The sequence below is a fragment of the Neomonachus schauinslandi genome, chromosome 1 (assembly GCF_002201575.2).
Source record: "Neomonachus schauinslandi chromosome 1, ASM220157v2, whole genome shotgun sequence".
Lineage (NCBI taxonomy): Eukaryota > Metazoa > Chordata > Mammalia > Carnivora > Phocidae > Neomonachus > Neomonachus schauinslandi.
This window is the reverse complement of record NC_058403.1, coordinates 142,544,093-142,570,200: the sequence shown is the minus strand read 5'-3', so window position 1 is coordinate 142,570,200 and position 26,108 is coordinate 142,544,093. Positions and strand designations below refer to the sequence as shown.

The window sequence follows — 26,108 nt, the reverse complement described above, 5'->3', positions numbered from 1 at the left end:
TCATTCAAAATATATCCCTGAATTAAGAAGGAAGCATTTCCATGTCAGGTCAATATCATTAGAAGTTTAATTAATAGACATGTAAATCATGACATATATTAATAGTTATTCTTGGTTATCATAAGTTTATCTTATCGAACCAATCGCTCGGCAGATGTTGACTTAAAGATTCTCACCTTCACCTTATTACTGTTTGACCTCATTCATTAAGTTGGCTTGCATTAAATAGGCCTTCAGTGAGAATCCACTCTGTGTGGACAAAGATGAAAAAAAGAAATGAAAGATGAAAGAAACTGAAATTCCTTGAGTGCCTACTCATTGGCATTTTATATGTCACCTTAAATAATTCCTACAAAAACATTATGAAGTGGCTTATATTATCTCTATTTTAAATAGGGGAAAGCCAAGGATTTATCCATGTCCTTCAGTGATCACTGGGTAGCTTTTTAATGTTTAACAACATAAACATGATTGTAAAACACAGGCTTACCTTAAGATGTTTTTGTTTCTTTACGTGTCTTTTTAAGTTTTCTTATGCTATAGCAGGGGTCAGCCTACAGACCAAATCCAGCCATTGCCTGTTTTTGTAAATTAAGTTTCTTTGGAACACAGCCACGCTCCTGTGTTTTCTACTATCTGTGGTTGCTTTCACCTACAACCTGAGTAGTTGCAACAGAAACTGTATGGCCTGCAAAACCTACAGTATTTACTCTGGCTCTTTACAGAAAACATTTGTGCCCGTTGGGCGTCTGCCTTCAGCTCAGGTCATGGTCCTGGGGTCCTGGGATCCAGTCCCGCATCTGGTTCCCTGCTCAGCGGGGAGTCTGCTTCTCCCTCTCCCTCTGCCCTTCCCTCCTGCTTGTGCTCTCTCTCTCTCTCCATCTCTCTCTCTCTAATGCTCCCTCTCTCTCAAATAAGTAAATAAAATCTTTTTTTAAAAAAAGAAAACATTTGCCAACCTCCATGCTATAGATTGATACTGTCTCTCCATATGACTAAACCACTTTTAGGATGGCAGATACTCATTGAATAGTAGCTTAGAATCATCCAGTTTTTGTTGCCTTGACTTTGCCTATGGAAACTTAAGTGTGTGGTATCCTCAAGGTTGGAGGGCTTTAAGTCAGCCATGTCTAGTGCACAGAAAATTAGAGCCAAACAAGAGTTACCTACCTTCCTCTAAAGTGGGATTCATCCTGAAGCTAACCTAAAACACTTTAGTTTGAGCTGTGTTAATTAGGTTTCACTTAGTTATACAACTGCAATAAATGAGGCCCTCCCCCCAATCTCAGTGGTTCATAGTAACTAAGATTCATTTCTTGATCACATTTCATGTCCGCTGCGGGTCAGTGGCAGTTCTGTTCTGCCCCATGGTCTTGATCTCTGCATCCACACTGAAAAAGGAGCTCCCTTCTGGAACATGCCATCCTCACAGCAAAGGGAAAGGAGGCAAGGGCTGGTGGAAACACTCAACGGGCCCTTAAAGTTTCAGCTCAGACTTGACTGCATAATAATGGAATGGTGACCAATACTCCTGCTATGGGGAGACACTGCCGGTTTCCAGGCAGAGGCAAGGACGCCTACTCTCAGAGCAGGCAGGACATGTGAATAATTAAGAACAATAATAAAATCTACCGCAGGCCCCACCAATCAATTCCCCCATCTGCCAACCAGAGCACATCCATTCTCTCAGCCATCATTTAGCTAACCAGAGTCCGCTGTGAAATCTCAGAATTATTGCTTCCTACGAACCCTTCACTCTCCCACTCCTCGTCTGGGTGGGTTATTGTTCTGGGTTTTGTTCTAGAACCCAGCCTTATCTCATCTTCCCCACATGTGTTTCTGCTTTTCTTTCTGGGGTGAGTGCCCGTGACTTGACAAATAATCAATGGTGAGGTAAAAGCAGGTGCAGTCAACAGATTTTGATTTACTTCTATCAATAGGTACGCACTATTCTGAGGCACTTCAGTTATCCCACAGCCTTGCCTTCTATTTGTCAGGGTTATAAAATAGAAAGTAAAATCACCTCAAAAGCTGCCTTGTGATATAAGTTTCAATTTCCTTTTTAAAGAAAGCTGACCCTTTTGTGAGCCCGAAGATGAAAGTTGCCTGTTAAATGCAGATATTTCTGGCTGTTCTGCCTGGAGGTCAGTGAAGTAGAACAAGATATTAAAGATACTTCCCCAAACTGGGTCAGAACAGTGTTAAAAGATGAGAGGATTATTTCAGGGAGCTACACAATAATCCACTCACACAGGTTGAAAAACTTAATTTATGTCGTGTTTTTTGGATCCCCAAAAACTGAGGAGATGGATTAGCCATGCAGTGTCGCACGCTGGGTTGCCGCACACGTACCATTTTTACTGCTCCATTCAGCAGAACTCCATTATCTCAAAAGCTAAGCAAAAGCAGCCTTTAAAAAAGCAATTTCATCATTTTCTAGCTATCTCTGAACTAGTAAATCAAGAAAGTATTCCAAAATTATTTCTCCCACTTAAAATGAAGCAAGAAAAATAACCCTTAGAAATTGAAAAAAAAAAAATACGTAGGTTTAATGACCAAAATTAATGTTAAGGTTTACTGGTTATCTCTCGGTGATATCCTTTGTTTGCTTATATGATGTATTAGATTAATATATATTCAACATGAAAAACCTTCTCATTAAACTCAGTAACGAATTAGGGACATCTGCCCTCACTGTTGTGCGTTAATGTTGTTCTGGGAGTGTTAACCATCGCGATGACCAGAAAAAGACATGGGCTTTAAAATATTTCTGAGGACAAGCCCCAAATGTGTTCATTTTAGATTGTGTGATTATATAGCTACAAAACCCAAAGGCATCACATAAAAAGCTTTAGAAATTGGCTGTAGTAGATGTACAAAGTTGAATATCTAAAAAACATTTTCTTACACAAAGAGTAAGAATCTAGGATCTGGAAAATTGAAATTTATTTTATTTAATTTTATTTTTTTAAAATATTTTATTTATTTATTTGAGAGAGCTCAAGAGAGAGCAGGAGCAGGGGTGGGGGCAGCAGGAGAGGGAGAAGTAGACTCCCCTCTGAGCAGGGAGCCCGATGCGGGGCTCAATCTAGGGACTCTGGGTCATGACTTGAGCCAAAGGCAGATGCTTAACTGACTGAGCCACCCAGGCGCCCCAGAAGGCAGCATTTTAGTCAGAATAATTTTATCAACCACAATAGCAAAAAATACATTAAATAACTAAGAGTTAAATAAATTATAGTACCTATAGAAGAAAACTGTAAAACTGTAAAACTTTAAGGACCCTCTCCGAAAAACCTTAATGTTCCAGTAACAATTTCTGTTTTACAAATTATTCCAAATGTAGAAGCTTTAAACAGCCATTTTATTATGCTCATGGCTTTTGTGGGTTAAGAATTCAGACACAGCACAGAGGGAGTGGGATGTCTGGAGCCTCATCTGGGAAGACTAAAATAGCTGAGGGTGATTCCATGGCTGGAGCTGGAATACTCTGGAAGCATCTTCACTCACATATTTGATGGTTAATGCTGGCCCTTGGCTGGGACCTCATTTGGACTATCAACCAGAACACCTCTCCAGGTGGCCTGGGATTCATCATAGGGTTGTGGGCTTAGGATAGTTGGACTTCAAGAAGTGAGTGTCCCTGAGAACCAGCTGGACACTGTTCTACCTCTCCTAACCTGACCTTGGAGGCCGTGCAGCATCTACGGCATCCTATTGGTAACTAGCCTGCCACAGATCCTTTCCAATTCAGGAAATCCCTTTGAGAGGAATGCCAAAGAATATGCAGCCATATTTTTCAAAACCACCTCATTTAGAAACTGAAAAACACCAAAATTCTAAATAAGAAGATTAATCTTCCCTAATTAATATGCAAGATGAATGTATTTCTAATCATGTTTTTTTTTTTAAATTTAACTTGTCACAGTGTTTTTCGATATCATCTAAGAGACCAAGTGGGTAGTAATAGGTAAGAACATTTTGAGAAGGGTGAATACTGAAGGGAGAGTTCAATATTTTATAGACTGCAATAAATAAAACAGCTTGATTATTCTAAGAATAGACATATCAATCTTACAGAATAGAAAGCTCAGACCCAAGTATTCATAGGAATATTCATCATATGCATTCCCAATGCATGCTGAGGAAAGGCAGACTTATTCCAACAGTGGTGTGGAGACTCCTGGTTAAACACAGGGAGTGTAACTCTAATTTATGCAAGGTACAAATGGAATGTTCAAATGAATTACAGGTTTTAAGTGTCAAAATCAAATCAGAAAAGAAATACTTATTTAACTGGTGTATAAGTCTTTCTAAGTTCAAAACCAATGTTGGAATAAATGCATATATAGCTGATCGGTCTGATTATATAAATAGTAAGACTGTACACGAAGTAACTAAAAACAAAAATAAAAGCAGGTAAATAATTTGCAACATGTAAAGCAATTAGATAGTTAATGTTCCTAGTAACAAAGCGTTCTTCTAAATCAGTAAGCTAAAGATGATCACCCAAAATGGTCAAGGAACATCAACAAGCAGTTTACCAAAGGAAGCCATTGAAGTGGCAAGTGGATATATTGAAACTCTGGGATGATTATGGGAGAATAAAAGCACAGGAATGCAATAATGATCACCTCTGAGAAGCAAGACAGCCCTTGGATGGGAAGGCGACACAGCTTTGTTATGCAGCTGTACTAGGACATACTTGAGGTTCCGTTATGTAAAATGGCCAATTTTTATGCAGTATGGCTTTATTCTAACATAGTTTGGCAACATATGACTTAACCTTAACTCTCAAGCAAAAGAAGCTTGGTTTTAGCAAAGCAACGTGCTTCTCTGTGACTTCCCTTAGTTTCCCCAACTTGGTCAAGAAGGTCAGACCAAGAACTCCCCTCTCCCCTTAGACTCAGCATATAGGAAGCATCTCCTTAGCCAACAACCCGACGGAGTATTTTTCAGATATCTTGAAATGATTGATCTTGAATAATAATAAATACATTGCCAATCAGATTCAAACTTGGTCTTTTTAAATGGCAGAGCCTTTTTTGTCAAACATAATTCTTGCGCAAAACTCCAATATATGAGACATGTCAGTTGGAGGCTGGTTTAGTCCATGAAGGGCCCTGTCTGCTCTGCCTCCTTCTAGCCCCTGGGATAGTTCCGCTCCCCCTCTGTATTACTCTGTAGTCTGGACACTTTGAGGAAAAGGCAACTTCCAATGTTAAGCACTAGTTAGAGTGTTGAGTGAGCTCCATTAAGGAAGAATGGATAATCACTTTTGTTAATTTGCACAAAATGTGCAAACTTAGAGCGTTTTGTTACTTAAGTAAACTGTCTGGGTTGCTGTGAAAAGCTGTTGCTTAATATTTTACAGCATTAATTGTAAAAAAAAAAAATCCTTTAGGAGCATTTATAAAGATTTCAGTGAGGAACAACTAACACTTATTTTCTCAATACTTTTATGAGTAATACAGGAATAATAATTATTTTTAAATATCCTCATGGTATCTCTCTTTGATTTAGTAAAAAAAGAAAGAAAGAAAGAAAGAAAAGTAAGGTACATAAAACATCTGTTTTTAAAAGTTCAGGTTTTGCCTCTGAGGTTGAAACACCAGGCATTTTAAGATGCACTCGAGCTCAATTAATAAAGTGCAGTGAAATGATGTGAAAACCACTTATAAATAGACATGCAAAGAAAAGCTATGGGAGGAGGCGGGGAGTGTATCTTGGCGTGTACAACTAACTTCGGGGTGGACAATGGCCATCTGTATTCCATCAGACCAAAAAAAGATCAAAAAGACAATTTGGACTTCGGTTTACTCCGGAAGCAAATACCAGTGCAAAATCAAAACCAAAAACAAAACACAAAAAAACCCCCGAATCTATAAAGTAGATAAGGATGCAGGTGAGTGGCTGCAGGTGGGTGATTGAGGTCGGCGGGCACCTCACTGAGGCATAATTCGGATGCACTGGCAGGCTGGGGAGAGTAAGATGTCTCTCGATTCAGAGCAGCGTTAACATTATGGGATCACTTCCTGTTTTACTCCTTGTCTGTCAGGCCCAGAATCTACAATAAAAACCAATAATTCTGCTACTCAGGAAGCTAAGCCTCCCAAGCCTAAATGCAGGTTCTTAAAATTATTGCTGTGCCAACACAGGACCACCTCCCACATCTGTGCCTGGACCCCCAGGGAGGGCTTTGGCATTCATGCCCCAGACAGCCCCATTGGCTGTTTGTGTCTTGTTGGCAGGGCTGAATCAAAAGACAGAATTTCAGCTGCTAATTGCCCATTGCCAAATATCTAAAGGGAAAAGAATTCTCAGGGAAGGTTACCCTGGGAAAAACCTGTGGGAAAAGGAATGAGTCTCTCATCGGCTTTAGAATGCTTATCCGGTGCTCCTTACCTCCCTTGAGTGTGTAGGAGAGATGTGAATGCGCCTCCGTGTGGCTCAAACCCAGGGAGTCTGAGCCACCTGCTGTAGAAGGCAGTCTCCAAGCTGTGTCCCAGCTCGGACAGCCAGATGCAGTATTGAGAAATAGGGACCACCGCCCAGAGGACCCAGAAAGAAACCTGGACTGTACTCATTTTCTCCTCTCATGTGGAGTGATACTCTTGGAATATGTTAAGGATCTGTGAGACATCACTGCACAGTGTATGTGTGTATCAAGACATCACATCGTACACTGTAATTATCCAGTTTTTAGTTATTTAGTTTAGTTCAGTTCAATTATACCTCAATCAAGCCAGAAGAAATTAAAACAAAAAGAAAAGAATCTAAGGGTAACAACAGAGGGACTGTTAGCTTCTGAAGATCCCATTCACTTTGCTGACCCATCAGCTGAGTCTTCTGAGCTCTTGAGAGAAACCGAAAGGATCCAGAGGGTGGGAGGGAGCCCCTGGAGCACATGGGGCTCATGATTCATGTTTCTCAGCAGGGGCATCATTGGCATTTGGGGCACCATGATTCTTCCTTGGGCAGGTTTAATCATTCGCATTGCGAAGTGTTCAGCGCCCTTGACCTTCAGACGTGAAATGCAGATGGTCTTTGCCACAATCCAAAACGTTAGACACGGATGCCCCTAGCGAGGTGGGACCACCTCAGGGCTGTTGTCATTTTAAGGAAAGAATTACCGAATAGCTTGTCAAATTAAGGAACAATATAGGGATCTCCTCAAGTGGGCGAAAACTTCGGAGTTGGCCCACGACGGTTACTAGCATCTATTAGCTCAGACAGCTGCTGTGACACATTGAGGATTAAGTTTTTGCTTTATAGAGTGTGTAAAACGTTTATTGTGTCCATTCTTCAGTTAATGCTTTCAGTTCAGTTTGGTTTATTTTTATGACTGTTCATTTCGGCTGCCTTGAATATATGACTGACATTAGGTTTATTGGAATTGCTGTCATTGTCATTTCCACATTGTAAACACCAAATGTGAAGCTGACTGTGTTCTTCAGTCTTTCCTGAATGCTAACCTCTGTTTTTGTGCTTAGCTCCTCCATGTCGGAAAGGGCATAAACCAGACAGTTCTTTTAAGTTGAGACACTTTATTTTGTGCATGTCTGATTTTTGAGAGATACTCTGGAGGAAAATAAGGGTAAAAATCCATATTTGAAAAGAGGTATGTCCAGTCTAAGTGTGGCCTATTTCTCCATGTTCTGCCAAGCTGAAATGATCCTTTAGATGAATCTGATTTCATGGGCTATAGACCACCAATTTTACATAATTTAAGCTCAGGAGACGTATACCAAATTATAGGGGGCAGATACCAGGGGAATGAGTGAGCGTTGAGCACAGAAGTAAGAAGAAAATTGGACAGGTAAGGAATGGCAGAAAATATATGGAAAGACGCAGATTGATTCTCCAGGCAATCAAAAGAAAGAACTTTATTGTTTCCTGGGCCATGGTTCAGTGTTTTCAACACTTTATCAGGTTTTATGATTAATAGAAAAGTTGGCCAGCAATTTCTTTGAAGGTCACTGGTTTATTTTTTAATTTTTAATTTTTCACTATCAGCCAAGTCTTTATTACAAAATTGACATAAGAAATTCAAGAAGGGGAAGATTCCCAATCTCCTCTCCCCTCCTCACTCAAAATTGTCTTTTCAGTCCAACATATCACTCACCTCTCACCCTAACTTTACCTCTCCTGCTAAAAGGACTGTCATTCGCCATATTCCCAAACTTGCATAGTAATAACAAGCATTTGAAGTGCCTGGTAAATGTAAAGACCACCAGGTCTAACCCAAATTCAAATCCAGTTGCTCTGGATTGGGGCCCCACCCTGTCCAATCCAGGTGATTTGTATCTTCAGGATATTTGGCGAGCTCCTAATACTACTCTTCAGTCTTCCTTTGATAAAAACATAAGCAGCGGGACAGCACAAGGAGACTGTAGAATTTTGGACACATGCTTGTGAATATGGGGACAAATGACAGTTTCAGTATATGACCTTTTCATGTGTCCAAAGAAGAAGTCAATTTTTACTTAGAAAATATCTCTGTTTTCTGCAAAATACTTACACAACATAGAGAAATTGCTAGCATACAATAGGAACTCATCCTTGCCCACAATACATTTCAATGGAAAGCTTCTTTCCCTGCCTCCTTATCCCCACCAAAACTGCCAAGATGATCAACCACTGTCTTACTTTTTAAAGGAAAAAAGAGTTTACTTTGCCCATGTTGGAAAAAACTTGGAACTTAAATAGAAAATTAATATAGAAGTGGCATACATGAGCTATAAGATTTAATTTCTAAAACTGCAAACTCACAACCTTTCAGAATTATTTAAATACAGTTTAGTTGCTTTGGGGAGAAAGAATAAATTACAAATCATGTTTTCACAGAACTTTCAAATGCTCATCTCTCAAGAGATGGTAATGAAATAGTGTAATAGAAGACCAGGTATGAATATAAATTGATTAAAAACAAATTCATTTAAGATATTAATAAGACTAGTTCATATTATTGAGTGTCTAGTAGATGCCAGATTCTATGCTTGATGCAGTCATATATATTATTTCATTTAGTCCACTACAACAGTTCTACAAGGGATTGATAGAAGAATGTGAGTCCCAGAGGAGTTAAACATTTTTTCAAAGTCACATAGAATTTCACTAATTGGGTCCCAGGTTAGTCTGTTGGTCTCTGTATGGTTATTCTAAACCTGTAACTTAGCATCTGGACTCACTCATAACAATGAAAGGGATGCTATTGATGATTGATTACAGGTATTAATTGATCTGATGTGAGGAAACTGGATAATTGGTTACTCTAATAAACAGAGCTAGTTTATTTAGCCATCAGGCAAAATTAGCAGGGCGGGCAGAGGAATTGAATAGAGGCATATAAAAATATTTGGTGGCCATATAAAAATGGCCTCAAAATGCAAAAGAAGAAAGTACACACTCAAGAGAGAATGTTAACTTAGTCACCCACAACTCACCTGAAATCATCCATAATCATGTGTGAATTATATTTAATAAGCATGGTAGGTACATTTATTTTATTTTTTTAAGATTTATTTATTTACTTGAGAGAGAGAGAGCGCGCATGAGCACACCAGCAGGGGGAGGGGCAGAGACAGAATCCACAAGCCGACTCACCGCTGAGCACGGAGATGCTGACTAGGGGCTGGATCCCAGGACCCTGAGATCATGACCTGAGCTGAAACCAAGAGTCAGATGCTTAATCGATTGCACCACCCAGGTACCCCAAGCATGGTGGTTACATTTAAATGTTTGATCTAATGAGCCTCCAAAAAAAGCCTCACTGTGAAGAAAAGCTTCAAGTGCCACTATGTCCAAAATAGCTTTATATCTTTTGCACCTAAAAGTAGTTACCATGACCCTTCTCATTTCAGGCCTACAAAGGAATTAAGTGACTTGCTTAAGGACGTGAAGTGAGTGGTAAAACTGGAAGGAAACATCCCAATTTAGAGCTCCGTTTTCTTTCCGGAGTTTGTGCTCTCGACTTTTCTTGAATAAGAATATTCATTTCCATCATGTACTATCTGTTCACAGCATTACATGCTGCATCTATAATATCATATTCCATATTTTATCAATTATATGAAGGGGTACTAGACTATTATCATCTCCTGCCTAGAGATGAGGAGACTGGGGCTCTGGAAACTGAAGTTATTTGCCTGATCTCATATAGCTACTTATCCTCTTAGACCCGCTTTTATTTTTTCAATGAATGTGTTTATTCATTTCAAAATTTACACACAGGTAAAATTCACCTCTTAAGGCATATAGTTCTATGAGTTTTGATAAGTGCATAACATTAGTACCGGCAAGACTTTCTGTTTGAACCCAAATTATTTGGAACCCAGATTATTTAGGAAGAAAGTATAAAGCAAATTACTTTTTGTGATTGCTCAAAAAATAACTGCTGGAAGAAAATCACAGTGACCATCAACCCGTGTACTGGTTTTATGCTTGGCTGGCAAAGAGGGTCAAGAAGACTGTTAGCATTTCCTGACTCAATGTAGAATTTCTGAAAAAAAAAACCCAACGAACATAACTTTTTAATGTGCTTTTTCCTTTGAAGGGGTAGATTTTACATATCGTAATGTATCTTTCTGCTTGGACCAGGGAGTCCCTACCTATGCCCCAAACCAAATCTAGGTTATTACCTATTTATGTATAGCCTAGGAGATCTGAATGGGTTTAACATTTTTCAGTGGTTGAAAAATAATCAAGAGCAGCTTAGTATTTCTTTCGTTTTTTTTTTTTTAAAGATTTTATTTATTTATTTGAGAGAGAGAGAATGAGAGAGAGCACATGAGAGGGGGGAGGGTCAGAGGGAGAAGCAGACTCCCCGCCGAGCAGGGGGCCCGATGCGGGACTCGATCCCGGGACTTCAGGATCATGACCTGAGCTGAAGGCAGTCGCTTAACCAACTGAGCCACCCAGGCGCCCCAGCTTAGTATTTCTTGATGTGTGAAAATCATATATTAAACGTCATTGTCCTTAAATAAAGTTTTATTAGAACACAGCCTTGCTTGTTTGTGTACATATTGTCTAGGGCTGTTTTTATGCTACGATGGCAGAGTTGAGTATTGGCAACAGAGACTGTATGACTTACAAAACCTGAAATAGTTATTATCTAACCCTTGAAAGAAGAGAATTTTGCCCCTCATATCTAAAATAACAGTAAAATGTAGCAACTGCATTGAGCCCCCATTTTATTCCTTTCTCAGTGTTTATTTGCTTAGCCCCATGCCTGGAAATGTTTAGCCTTGATATGTCTATAAACTATTCTGGAGAATACCAAAGAGGTATGAGTGGAGTGTAGATATAGGGAAATTTAAAACTCTTTCAAAGTGACTTTTTATAGAGAGAAAAAATATTGTAGATCATTTTCTACATTTGATATAAATTTCTCTTAAGCAAGATAATCTTAGAACAAGATGTTAGTTACAATACAACTCTCATAATTTACTCTTCAGCTTATTAGCCTGCCTGCCCACCCTATGCTCTACCCACAATATCTGCAAATTATTATGAGTTTAGCCTCCTACCCCCAAAAAATCTTTGCTTCCTTGGAGAAAATGAAATGTAGATTAATTAAATTGAAATTGAGAAGAGAGCTCTAAAATCTGGAGTTTGAGGAGCATTGATTTGTTCATAGTTTATGGGAGAATCTAGCAAAACACAAGTCCGTCTGGATTTATTAGAAGCTCTGAATGGTATTGCTGGCTAGAGTCAGAGTAGAAGCTTATATAGGGTTTGTCCCTCAAATTTGTTGCAAAAGGATCCCCTCTTTTAATTATGGGTTTGTCCTCCCAGCCACCCTAGGTGTTGTGATGCTCCATATTGGACAAGTGAAAAAATGTGACTTGATTTCACCTGCACAGCAAATAATGGGAAAAATTGTATATAGATCCTAAAGTCTAGACCATTTTGAACCATTTACTATTACCATCTCTGGATTAACTTTTGGAGGACTGGTTTAGAGGTTTCATGATTGGTTCCATGGTTTCACTGAAATGCCATTGTAACTGAAGCAGGTCCAAGCTTTAACAATGGGGAAATGATTTAGGTAAACTAAGGCATCGTCGTATGATGGAATACAAGACACCATTCAAAGTGGTATGGAGACCATGGCAATAAGCGTAAATAAATATGCAAGATAACATCAAGATTCATAATTAAAATAATATTCACCCACAAAGAGCCAAGGGAGTTCAAACAGAGCAGCAATCCTCAAAATGTGGTCTCCAGCCCCATGCAGATCCATAAACTGAATATTACCAGTCTGCAATAAGTAAATTTTGGAACTCAAGGGCTACTGTTTAGAAACTTATATGACAATTTAGCAGATTAACTTTACTGTTGAATTTAAAATTTTCTAAAAATGGGCTTGTAATTATTCTTTTTCACTTCATTTTTATTTAGTAATTCCTTTTTTCAATCAACACTTCACCTTTAACATAGTTCACGAAAATATTTCTGTGATGCACTGGAAAAAATAAACTTCCTCACAGAAAGTTTGAGAAACACTCTGCATATTGAAAACAAATGTGTTGTTGTCAACCTTGAATCCGTTACACATATTTAAGAAGAAATTCCATTTTATGGACATTAAAATTTTATTTTCATGAAAGGCTATGCTGGTGTCCAGTCAGTTCCTTGTTATCAAATCACTGTACTTGGCCAGAATGAGCTAGTTTTGTTTTGTTTTGTTTTGTTTTGTTTTCCCTTGGGTTTAAGCAACTTTTAAGTATCAAATGCTATTTTATGCTGCAGGAGTGTGACAACAAAATTCTGTTTAAATGACTAAATCATGGCTGGAACATAATTTTAGGTGGGGGTGCGACAGCAATCCTACAGAAATGTGTCGGTTAAGTTTCTGTGCAACCAAACAGAAATGTCAGGATCTTCCCCCACTTAAGATGCAGGGACCAGGGCACTGAGGCATGCGAAAAGAATTTGATTTACAATTTGAAGGAAAACCAGCAGTAAAATAATTGAGAGCTGGAAAGCAATCTCACTCCTGCCAAATTGCTTTCCTCCATGCATGCTCCATTTAGGGGCGATATTCAGATACTTACATTTAGTTTGTGCATATTTTCTTTCCCCTGTGAATATTCCATCCTGTCGGATTAGGACTGTTTCTCTGCTTCGATCAGCAAAAGAGAATATCCAGGTTACCCAGCACTGGATTGTGCCTGGAGTTTTAGAAAAAGAAAATGGTTGATTTTTTAGCTGCAAATGTGATAAGCTGGCTGTTAATGAGAACATTCTTGGTCCCTAAATTGCAAGCATGGGTTCCTTTCAAACAAGCTTTAACCTGAGTTCGTGGGAATCAGATATGTGAAAGCTCATTGCAAATTGTAAAGGGTTGGTAAAATATTTGTTAACAACAAGAATCAGTACTACTATGACAATTGTAATTTGTGATAGAGATTTAGTGAATATCATCCCTGGTGTGGCTTATGGCTTGCTTTTCCCATGAAGGATTCATAGATGAAAGAGGTCTTCCTCTCTTGCCTAGGAGTAATTACCTCTATGATCCATATATTCATGGACACATAAATAAGATATGTGTTGTCCTGCTAAACCCTTGCTTAGTTTGTTCTCTGAGTCCTATAGATGTGTAGTCATTTATTCATAATTTTTGAAAGTCAGTGGCAAAATTTGGCTTAGGAGATTGGTTCCCATGCCATGTGTTTCGCCATGGAAGCACATTCTGCAACAGCAAGAATTTTAAAGATCAAAAATATCTTTATATTAAAATGTCCGAGGTGTCCTCTTTTATCTTTCTTGCTCCCATTAGAAAATATTTTTGGTTTGCTTACAAGAAATGCAAACCTGACAGATTCATTTTGATAATTGCCTCATGTGAGTCTCTGACACTTTATGAGCTGGAATCAAATTTCTAATGGTCTCCGAGGTAAGGCACAAAATACCATTTGGGGAGGGGGAAATAGGGTTATTGAAAAGTAAACAGGAATAGACAATGCAAATTAGGCTTGAGCCAAGCACATGCCTGTTTTGAATTTAAAATTGACTATAATCCAGAGCTGGTTATACCCTGGGTACCTAGAAGAAGATGGAGATGAATATGAAAGGAATTTTTATTAAAAAAAAAACAAAACAAAACAAAAGTTTGCAGAAGCACAATCTGTAAGCTCTAAATTTGATACTGTGTGACTCTCCTGGCCAGACATTTGTCTTATGTGAACCAGGTCTTCCTATATGTATCAGCAATGACACTCTTGTGTTTTTCTCTCAGACCTTCAGTTTACCTTCAAGAGCCCACTTGTTCTTTGAATTAAAATTAAATGTACCTTTGTCACGAGCCTAAGTCAAACCATGGTTCCGCTTTGCTTTGTGACAAAATAGGAAGATTTTAAGAACAGTGCATGACAAATGGTGGGTTAGAAGTTTAAATTATATGTGACTGTGCATACGCAGTGCATACACACACACATGTTCACATGCACCCTTCACATCCATATTCGCACCAGAACCCCTCCTACCCACGGTCAGTTAAAGCAAATAATCCTAGAAAAAAATGTGATGCACACATCATGAAACATTTTAACTTAAAATATATCTATGTGCATTTATTTCCCCATCTTTTGGTGGAAAGTTGCTGTTGTTTGTTTTTCTTTCCCCAGCAAGTGAGGACTTCTAAATGCTTTCCAAAAGTAAGTGAGGCTTTTCTTGAGTAGAGGTCTGATGATCAAAGTGTCTCTACTGGTCTTGCAGTAACTACACTCTTCAGGAATCATCTATCCAATCCAGCCCAGGTTTCTGTAAGCAGAGTGAGGGCTTGGCATCCATATGTGCAGAACCAGTCTGGACTCTAGATTCTGCTTGAAGGCTTTGCCAGTTCTCTTCCCTCACCTAACTTGCAGCGATGTTTAGCAGTCCCCCCTTTATCCAGTCTTTCCGAGGAATTCAACTTAGTTTTATGGAAAACACTCTCTTTTTGCACTCACCCTTCATTTGCTCATGTATCATTTCACTCGATTTATATGATTCCAAAAACAAATGATACCTGAATATAGAGCTTTGGAAGGAAACTTAGCGGATGCTTGGAACATTCAAATATAAGGGTTTCAGACAGATATGCATGGAGCTTAGTTTTGTAGAGACTTACCTACTTGCTTCCTTTTCCCATCCACGAAACACTTGTCACTAAATTTTGCTTGGAGATTGGAGATGATTATTTAACCCTGCTTTTCTAGTCTCTAAAGAGCTCAATAAAATTTGTAACGTGTTTCCAGAAATCTACAGAACTTGTTGGTCTTTTTTTTTTTTTTCACCAAACTGACTTCTAACTTCATCTTCTTTTTCTGCATTTTTTTTTCTTTTATGCTCATAGATTTTATTTTCTATGTCTCATTGTCGGTGAGAGAACTCCCATACTTTGCTAGAGTGGCAATGTGGTTGTGCTTAATGGATGTTTGTTTTTGTTGTTGTAGGCCTAGTGTAGTCTACGTTATGCAAAATTTAGGTTCTAAAATTAGCACATAAGGGAAAAAAGTACTTAGTTAAAATTATCCTCGTACATCCCTTGAGAAGGCTCTCTGGCTCAGTCCAGCACATCACACCTCTAGAGGTCTAAAACGCCCAGTTTTTTCCATAAGCTTTGCAACAGATCAAGATTATGTTGAGTGGCAGATGAAGTAGTTTGACTTGTTTTTTTTTTTTTTTTTTTAGTTTGACTTGTTTTCAGGGGGTAATCTGGCAAAACATAGGTATGTTTAAAAGATAGAGAGGTGTGGGATGGTCACACCCCAAGATGGGCGTGTGGGAACTGAGATGTATGCCCCTCACCTAAGGAATTTCAAAGCACATCATGGCTGATGTTACTTACCTATGCATTCTTCCCTCTGGATTAACTAAGTCTCATCTTTCTGAGAAGATGAGGACAGAAACTCATTCTAGTCTCATTATATGTTCACATAGGACACACTCAGAAATTTTGAAAGAGTTAAAAGGAATATGGAAAACTTTGCTTGCCTTTCCAAGCCAGGAAGACTGCACTCTGAATTTTTTTAATTTGGTATTTCAAAAATCAGCTTCACTATTTTAAAATTTATAACCTAATTCTTTGGTGGTCACACTACAGATATGAAAACAGACTGATGTTCCCCGGTGGTTCTTAAATTGGGAGTAATTTCCTCAAACATTAAACTTTTAGAAAAATTTATGCATTTGGGTTATCAGGTCCCATTCTCTCCCTGTTATCTACAAATCTATAAAATACGAGCTTCCTATTTTATTCCTACCTTTACACCTCTTCAAAATTAAGAGGGTCTGTGTGTCACATATCCTATTAATAAAGTAATAAACTATTAGTCTTCAAAACAGAACTGCACATAATATCCATATTAGTGTTTTCCTTGGTAGACTATCAATGCAAGGCTGTTATTTTGTGTATTTGGTTTTTTTCCCCCATCCAAGACTAATTTTCTTTACTTAAGATGCCTGAAAGGGAACATTTTTTAGTTCAGACAAAGTTGGGAATGTACCATTTGACACTTTTACATCTGTGCTCCCTGAGGACCCCTGATTTGTTTTGAAGGAGACAGCACTGCATAATGATTTAGGTTTAAGAGTGTGTGCTTGGGTGAGGCTGCCTGCTCTCTCACTCACTTTTACCGAACGTGGGACCTCAGACTGTCTAATCTCTTTGCACCTCAATCTCTTCATTCATAAATTTGTATTTGTATCTCCCTCATGAAGTTACTGTGAAGATTAGATGAATTAAATTTATCTAAAGCCCTTGGATCAGTCTTCATATGCCGTGAATTCTCAGTAGATTGTTATTAATACCGAGCTGGATGTGTGCAAGGGAGTGGGATCCACAGTGGATGGCAGTGGGTATCATGTGACTGGTTGGAATGCAGCCAGAATATGCTCTGGTCTTTCATCGCCTCCCTCCTCTCGCCCGGCGCAGGTGGCCCCAACCATTAAGGAGCGCATGATGAAGAAGGGAAGTCTGATGCTGGGCTACCAGCCCCACCGCGGGAAGGTCAACTTCTTCCGCCAGGTGGTGATCAGCCCTCAAGTGAGCCGGGAGGACATGGACTTCCTCCTGGATGAGATAGACCTACTGGGGAGAGACATGTAGCTGTGGCTTTTGGTTCCCCAGAGGCATGGGTCCTGTCCTGGGGAGGCTTCCAGATCCACGGCATCTGGGGACACAGAAGAGACTGCAGGCCTTCTGGGGAGAAATAGGAAAGACGCCCTGGCCTGGCGTGGCCAAACGGAAATGCTAAGCAAATAGTGGGAAGGACTCTTTAGCTGCCTGGGCACTACTGTTGCTATTAAAGAAGGCAATAAAAGGTGGATTTTCTTAAGAACTGTCTTTAGGACACAGCCTTGAAGAGAGTTTAGTAAGTACCACATACGGCCTGATTCTAAGCTTCCATTGCTCTTTAAAGAACATACAAATTTAATAGTTGAAAGCCGTGGTTCTCAAAATGGCGGTCCCTGAACGAGCAGCACCAACATTGCCTGGGAACTCTTTAAAAATACGGATTCTCAACCCCGCCCCTGACTGAATCAGACACTCTGGGTGTGCCACTCAGCATAGTTTAAATAGCTTTTCAGGTGACTCAGAGGCAAGGTAAAATCTGAGAACCAGTGGTTTAGTGAAACCTTATAAAGACTGAATAATAGCTCTGATATTTTGCCGGCAAAGAGATAATCTGCTATTGCAGCGGCCCCTGAGCCAGTGTCTGAAAATAACGGCTGTGGAACTGGTAGCACTAATGTTTAGGGGCATCAGAAGTCCATCAAAACTGTTTTTAAAAGGAGAAACTATTGAAGATGTTTACTTTATAAAGATATATCTTTTATGCAGCTGAATGTTTATTCTCAAAAGCTAAAATTAACCATTATCTATTCTAAAGTACCTAAATTACAGGTAAGGATAAAGACAAACACTTTGTAGCATGGCCTTTTCAATCAAAGCAATAGTCCTAGTTCACTTCCCACGGCACTTGCGTCATTAGCTTGGAGTAGACGGTAGATACAGATATCTCTGTGTACCTGTTTCAGCGCGAGGGGCCCATTTCTTATCTTGTTCTCTGCTTATAGGAAACAACCAGAATGAAGTCCAGGGTTATACAACATTCCCTTTCTCAAGCTTTGAAACGTCAGTGTAGACTATTAAGTGGTTCATATTAGGCAGAGAATCTGAGAATTAGAGGCCTTTCAGTGCAAACACCTCCTCCATTTCTCCTGGGAGTGGATGATTCTATCTCTGATCCTGGTCCCGGATTTCTAGGAGAACTCTATTTGACTAAGAAATAAACAGAATTCAGAGGTGTGGGTGCAGAGTTCAACAAGGTAAGATTGTGAATCTAATTAGAACTCTGATTTGGAAGGCAAAAGATGGAAGAGCATTTAAGTATTAGACTTAGCATATTCAATAACCTTTCATATGATATCATTAACTTCTGTTGATTAAATTTTGAAGGGTAAAAAGCCGATGTGTACTGTTTGCTTTTATTCCATATTTTCACTTTAGGGTATGTGGTTTCTCAATATCTCCATTGGTCAAAGAATATTTTAATCTTTCTTTGAATTCCTTTCTTCTCTGGTGGTAACTATTCGTGTGTGCATATGTTTTACATACCTTGTTGCTTTTTTGTTTTAATGTCTACATAAAATGTGCCTGAAATTGATGTTTGCAATAATTCCAGTTTCATGAAATAAAAAGCAACATTAGCACACACTTCATGTTACTGACTTTTCCTGTCATCTCCTCGTTACTGGGTTGTCTCAATACATTTTAGAAGTAATTGAGTTCCTTTGGCATTTTAGCTAAATAATTGAGGAAGCACATTGAAAGCTGTCTGTTTTTGAGGTAACACCTTGAATAAAATGGAAAAAGCAGTTCTAGCAAAGGAGGGATTTGCCTTTTACTTAGTTTTTTGTCCTCCATGGAGCAAAGCCTTGGGAACGTGATAGCCACACATCAGCTCCCATTGGGCCTCTTCTTGAGAGATGATAGTTCTTTGATGAACGAAGAGAACAACTGTTAACAGACACTTTGAAGATTCCATTCTTTTTTCCTTCAGATGTTCAGACATACCATACCCAATCAGATATTTGAATGGTCAAGAATAGTTTCTCGATAAAAAGTTAATTGTAATTCATTCACACACTGAACATATTGATGGTGTCCCTACAGTGTCCTACGCAGTTATCCAGGTGCCAGGGATGTGCAGTGAATGAGACAGACAAAATCCCTGCTCTTCGTAGGCTTTCAGTCTAGTTGAGGCAGACAGTCCACGAGTAAATATGCAACAAGTCAGGTGGTAATAAGTATTTTGAAGAACGAGGATGGAAAGGAGAGAGAGGTGTGCCATTGGAGAAAAGTTGGTTGGGGAGGGGCCTCTCTAATAAGGTGACATTTGAGGGGAGATTAAGGAAGCAACGGAGGGAGCCATATCGGTATCTGGGGGAAGGGCATTCCCGATGGAGGGTATGGTAAATGAGAGGCCTGAGGAGCTGCATTCGTGGTACGTTCAAGGACCATCATGGAGGTAAGTGAGGCTGGAGCAGAGGGAATCACGGGGTAAGTGGCAGATGATGAAGTCACAGAAATATCTGGAAGTTAGTACACTGGGCCTTTTGGGTGGAGACTTGGGTTCAAACAGAAACACACTCGAGAATCTGAACAGGGTATTGATGTGATTTAACTTTTATTTTGGAAGGATCACTTCGATTACTGTTTGAAGAATAAGGTGTCCGTGGCAAGCATGGATTCAGGGAGACCAAATGGGAGGCAACTGCAACAGTTCAAACAGGAAATGATGATAGTTTGTTTATACTAGAGTCACAGTAAGGGAAGTGATGAAAAGAGACCCGATTCTAGAGGCATTTAAATGTAGAGTTGACGGAGGGGCAGCTCAGTCGCTTGGGCATCTGACTCTTGATTTCAGCTCAGGTCATGATCTCAGGGTCATGAGATGGAGCCCCATGTCAGGTTCCATGCTGAGTGTGGAGCCTGCTTGGGATTCTCTCTCTCTCTCTCCCTCCTCCCCCTACCCCAGCTCGTGCTCTCTCTCTCTCAAAAATAAATAAATAAATAAATAAATAAATAAATAAATAAATAAATAAATAAATGAATAAACGCGGAATTGAGAGGGTTGACTGATGAAGCAGAGTGCTCCAGGAAATGAGGAATTTAGGAGAGTTTCATATACTTTTCTCCTGGGCAACTATAAGAAAGGAATTCCATCCACTGAGGTAAGGACTGCAAAAAGGAGTTTTACCTGCTTTTGGTCATGTAAAATTTGAATTGTCTCCACCAGCCAACCAGATCAAACATAAGTAATTACTTTTGAGTCTCAATTTCAGGGGGAAATTGGGGCTAAAGTTATTAATTTGACAGCCATCAGCATAGGGATGTTACTTCAAATTATGGGATTGGATGAGATCATCCAGAGAGTGTCCACGGATATAAAAGAGAAGCAGGACAAGGACTGAGCCCTGGGACTTCAGCTCAAGGTGGAGAGGACCAGCAATGAAGACTTAAAAGGATCAGCCAATGAGGCAGAGAAAGAATCAAGAGAGTGGTCACCCATAGGTTAAGTAAAGAAACATTTTCGGGAAAAGAGGGGGTGACCAACCATATCAAATGCTGGGGATGGGTCAAGTGAAAACTGAGATTTCCTTTAGAGTTGGCAATGTAGAGGCCATTTATTCACTGAATTTTTATTTGCTAAATATAGGCATTTAAAATATAATTTTCAATATTTCTTCTAGCAGTCAGCAGAAATTTATTCAATCAAAAGACTTTTAAATTCCTCTTTTGGCTTTTGATTTTTAACAATGGTTCTTTACTGGAAAAAGATCTAGTGACATAAAGGGATTTGAACTTGAAGAAGTATCTCCTTGTTAACTGGATCAAAGAAGATGAGCTGTAGCAGTATATAACAGAAAACCCAATTAACTGTGGTTTCTTTGGAGGGTTTTATTTTTGTCTGTTCTGAAGAGGTCCCAACATACATAATCTGGAGGTAGTGTCTTACATTTGGTTACTCCGTGAGCAGACACGGACTAGGATTTGAGAGCAAGCAGCCTGTTCACTTGGAACAGTGGAGTGACAGAAGGGAAGGAAACCAGGATAGTGAATATTAGTGAGCTAATCAGTGCTGTGACAACTGAGGCTCAATCCTGCCCATGACCTCTGGGAAAGAGTGTAGAGCGTACTTCAGAGATGTCCCGTCTGAGGAGTAAGGAGGAGGTGTATTTAGCACATTGATGAATTAACTGGATGAGAGCTGACCCCAGGAGTATTAGTTCCCTGACCATCTTAATTATGCTTCCACGACCCTAGGAGGTCTTCAAGCAGAGAATACAGGTGCTTATGACCACAGCCTTGAGCAGGACTGGTGAATGTTGAGGAGATTTGGGAAGGGCGCTAACAGCTTTTGTAACAGATAGTGGTACCTCTACCCTATTTTCAGGGACCCCAGATCCTTCCATATTTTTGCTCTGCCATCCTTACAGATAGATTCAACCATCAAGCTTTACTCATGGGTTTCATCTGAGCACAGTGGCTCTAGCCATCTCCTCCACATTTCAGGCAGCAAGAAATCGGAAGGAACTTTCCCAGAAGCTACCCACCCCGCCTTCATTGGCCACACCTTCTCTTCAGGGAAGAGTGGGAAATTTGGTATTTTTTTGTCTGTCTGTTTTTGTGGGTTTTTAAATTTTTTTAAAGATTTTATTTATGTGAGAGAGAGCGAACATGAGCAGGAGGGAGAGGGAGAAGCAGGCTCCCCGCTGAGCAGAGAGCCCAATGTGGGGCTCCATCCCAGGACTTTGGGATCATGACTTGAGCTGAAGGCAGATGCTTAACCGACTGAACCACCCAGGCCCTCCTTTTGTGGGTTTTTTCAAAGCAAGATATGTTGCTGCCCACAACCATATAAATAGTTCTGTTCGTGGTAAAGAAAAACAGGAGAATGGATACTGGCGGGCAACTTGTAGTTTTTGCCACTGGGGCACATGCATTGAGTGACACCAGTTCTGGAAGCATGATTTTTCCAGACAGCTCAGAAATTAACCTAAGTTGATGAAGTTGGATTCCATTTATACTGGAATCTGGTCTGGCTGGTTCAAGCTGAGCAAGTCAGCTCTGCCCCATTCCCATTTATCTAATCCAGCTGCAAATGGATTGATACAACTTGATATGTCTTAATCCCTTTAAATCAATTAGAGCCAGTTTTGAGCTGGGAAAAAAAATTTTTTTCTTTTTTAGATTCCATTTAACCTCTGCAGTACCAGCTTCATTTCTCTTCATCTAAACCGGTCTGAACTCACCTAATATAATTAGAACGGGCCTGATTCCAGTTTGAAGCCATTTTATGTCTCCCTACCTCGATCACATTCCATTTGAGCTAGCTTGATCTTGTGGGGATTCATTCCAACAAATTAGAAATGGTTTGATTTTTTTCAAATTTGTTTAAGATTTATTTTGTATGGTTTAGTGCAAGAAAAATTGGATTACATTTGCTTAATCCAACTGGATGCGTAAAAAGCCTCCCTTTTTAGGAAGCTCCTGGCTTTAGGGAGCCCATTCAAAGAGCAGCATTACAGTAAAGGAACACTTGACCAGCTCTTCAGAGAAAAATCACCTAACAGCACAAAAGACAACCCCAGTTTCAATTGGGGTCACATGTGGGGAAAAATGGGCATTCTCCATCTTCATTCTGTTTTCCACTTCCTTTTTTACTGAGATGAGACTGGTTAAGTCTCAGACCCTGAAAATAAAGGCTCGTGGAGGGAGGGGTGTATGTTGAGGACAGTAGCCCAAAATTAGAAAAAACAATGTAGGTGTCCTGTTTCTTTAACCTCTTAGTCCTACAAGTGTGATGTTTCTCACGGCCAGATTCCACAAGTTTGAGAAACCTCTAATGCGGAGGACCAAGGATGATTGCACCAATATCTAACATCTGCTGCGTGCATACCACCTGTCAAGTGCTACGCCAGCAAGTCCATTCACATGGTCCTCATGACACGCCATCGTGGTGAGAATTATTGTTAGGCTTATTTTCAACTGAGGAACCTTGGACTCAAATAGTATAAGAAAATTCTCTGAGATTACCAAACTAGTGAGTAGCAGATCCAACAGTCAAATATAAATTCACCTTACCCCAGAGCCCAGGCTATAAACTTCTTCATTTTGCTCCATCTATAACGGAGAGGAAAGAGTCATCTTGGACGGATCCTAGCAATCTGACTGCGCCTGGCATCCCACAGTTACTTGGCAAACAAAAGCATCAAGAACCAGCTTGGTCTCAGAGGGCAATAATTATATCATACTGGCTTGGAGCCTGTTTCAGATCAGAATATAGGAATTTTCCTGTCTGCTTCTTGCCTTTGAAGTTGGAGGGCTGTGGAGAAGGCCTTTTGACTTGGAATATTAAGAAATATTAAGAAATTTTTACAGAGACCACAGCGGAGCTGAAAATAAATATTTTCTGAGTATCTGGTCCTTGCTTTGTTTTCAGACCTTTGTGAGTTCCATCACTGTGCTAATGCTTACTCGATGTCTCCACTCGGTGTCTCACTCAAACTCAGTGTGCCCAAAACTGACTCATGATTTCCTACCCCAATCCTACATTCCTCTTCAAACCTGTTTCTTTGCCTGTGTTTCCATCTCAAGGAATGACATCACTTTCTATCTAGTGTGGCAAATCAAAATGTATAATTCATGCCTGATACCTTGTCTCCCTCCCTCCCTCCACTGTCCAATCTATTAGCAAACCTTGTTGGAATTACCTCCAAGACATGTCTCTGATCCATCCATTTATCCTGTCTCATTGTTTTGTCCAAATTCCAAATTTCTTTCACCTCTCCTCTGGACTATAGCAATAGCCTCCTTGCTGCATCCACACATCAGCTCTGGGCTTTATCTGATCTACTTAACCAAACTGCAACCAGATTAGAACGTAAAACTGATCCTATCTCTCACTTTCTGTTTGCTCTTAGGATTGACAACTGCCAACCCTGCAAAAAGACTTCCAGAAAACCTGTTGTTCAAGCAAAGCTAAGTTTCTTAGCTCTGCTGAGTGCAGGGAACCCTGACTTGAAAGAGTCTTAATGGTGTCTCAGCAAGGGGAAGTTGGAGGAGGGTATTTACAGGCTTCCAGTCTGTGCTCAAGTGGCTTAAGGTGACTCTTCCAAGGCAAACTGATTGGGACACAGTTCATCATGGAACAGTTTAGGATTGGTGGGCGCAGCAAGGTGAGAGTCTTGATGTAAGTCTTGATAAATAAACTGTTGTGTGATAAGCAAGCTGTTTCTGCAGGTGAGCACTCTTTTAACATGATGGGAGAGATGAGTCAAATGTTTGTCTGGATAAATTAGTTGGCAGGAATTTTCTAGAGCAAACAGTAAAGTTTCACTGATTTACAACCTTAACTTTCTGAGCGAGAATCTCCTGAAATGAACATTTAAATCATGTTGACGATAGTCATCTTAGTTCTCCGTCCTGGTGGTTAAGCTACACGGAGGCAAGTGATTGCAATTCTCAGGATAAAGATCAAATTCTGCCAGGGGCTGCCAAGGCTCTGCCTCCTTCCAACTCCCATACAGTTTCAACTTTATGTTGTTACCTCCCTCCTGCTGAGAGCCAGAAAAGTCAGTATTCTTCCAGAGCCTGCATGTCAAAACTTCTGGATGTAGTATTTTCTTTTCCTAGAATGCTACCCCACATGTCAAAACTTTTGGGTTAGTACTTTCTCTTCCTTCTCCTAACTAAATTTCTGCATACAGTTCAAATCTCAGCTTGATTCTTAGTTTCTTAGGGATACCTTCTCTGCCTCCCCAAAAGGGGATCTGCATCAATATAAATAAACTATAATTTTCTTAAATTGTATGTATTTGTAATTATATATCTCTGTGTACTTTAAAAATAAGACTATGATATACATAGGGGGCTTAGGACATAGTAATTGCTCAATAAATAATTATGGCAGTAAGGAAGGTTGGCAGGTTAGGGTTTTAATGTGCCTTCAGAGATAGTGTTTTTATTTAGGGGACATTTGGATACATAAATGTAAAACAACCAACCCGTCCCTGAGAGAAAACTCTCAAGTCACCGTTAATCTTAAAACACATGCTACGAACTGAAATGTCAAGTGTTCATGTTAGTATATGTGCTCCCGCAGAGAAAGAACAAAGTTTCCTTTTAAAAATGAATTTAGACTTATCTCAGACAAATGTTCTTAATGGAATAAGTATAATTTACAATTTTGATTTCTAAATATTTCCTCACGAGAGGGTAAGACTAAATCACATCTACCTTAGAGCATCACAAGTTACGGCTTGGTTAATAATTCACTAACACTGCATCAGACCAGCTCATATTTGCAATATTCTGCTATTCTGCCTGATTGCTGATAACAGTGTACAACACAAATAGCCACAATCTGTCGCTCAAGTGAATGGTGAGTCCTAAACAATTTTTATTCTGTTATTTGGAAGTTTTAAGGTTTCTTGGGGCAGATCGTACTCTGCTGGAAAGCAAGGGCTGAGAAGGTTGTTAGGCCGCCATTATGGAAACACAGCTGCTCTCTCTGCAGGTGGGGTCCCCTGCCACCGGTACGCTGGGTGAGGAAGGAGATAAGCAATGCATGCTCTGGGGGCACTTCATGACCTCCTCGCTTCCCTGCTCTTAGAACAGGACCTTATTGTCCCACTGAAGAACCCATGCTAAGTATAAAAATATGTCTTTCATATCATCCCTACATCAACATGTGAGTTGGACTTTTGGTTGAATGATTAGGTTAAGTGTTCAAAAACCCAAACACATGTTTCCCTAAGGCCTCCCAGACTTGGGTCTACTAGTCCTCTCCACTAGAGAGGAACTTTCTTAGCCTGAGACCAATGGCCTTAACTTAGCGTTTACTGGCCATTGCCCCGGAGTCTGTGGATCAATTTTGGTATTTCTCACATCCTTCGGGAAGAACTTCACAGCCCCACTTGCATGGCTTTTAGGGAGGCTTCACATTCATATTACAGAGACTCGCTGCTCGGCCAGACAAGAGCACACGTGTCCCTCTTAATCTAGTGTGCGAATTGGAAAAATACGTTCAGGATTCTCCACTATCTGC

The 26,108-nt window shown here is 39.8% G+C and overlaps 1 protein-coding gene across 1 annotated transcript in view; it reads left to right on the top strand.

Annotated features, from left to right (window-relative positions):
* Window positions 1-17,098, top strand: part of GADL1 (glutamate decarboxylase like 1) — a 134,357-nt gene extending 117,259 nt beyond the window's left edge. Inside the window, exon 14 of the mRNA XM_021678833.1 lies at window positions 16,925-17,098. Coding sequence (XP_021534508.1) covers window positions 16,925-17,098 — 174 coding nt within the window. The remainder of the gene's footprint in view (window positions 1-16,924) is intronic.
* Window positions 17,099-26,108: the final 9,010 nt, after the last annotated feature.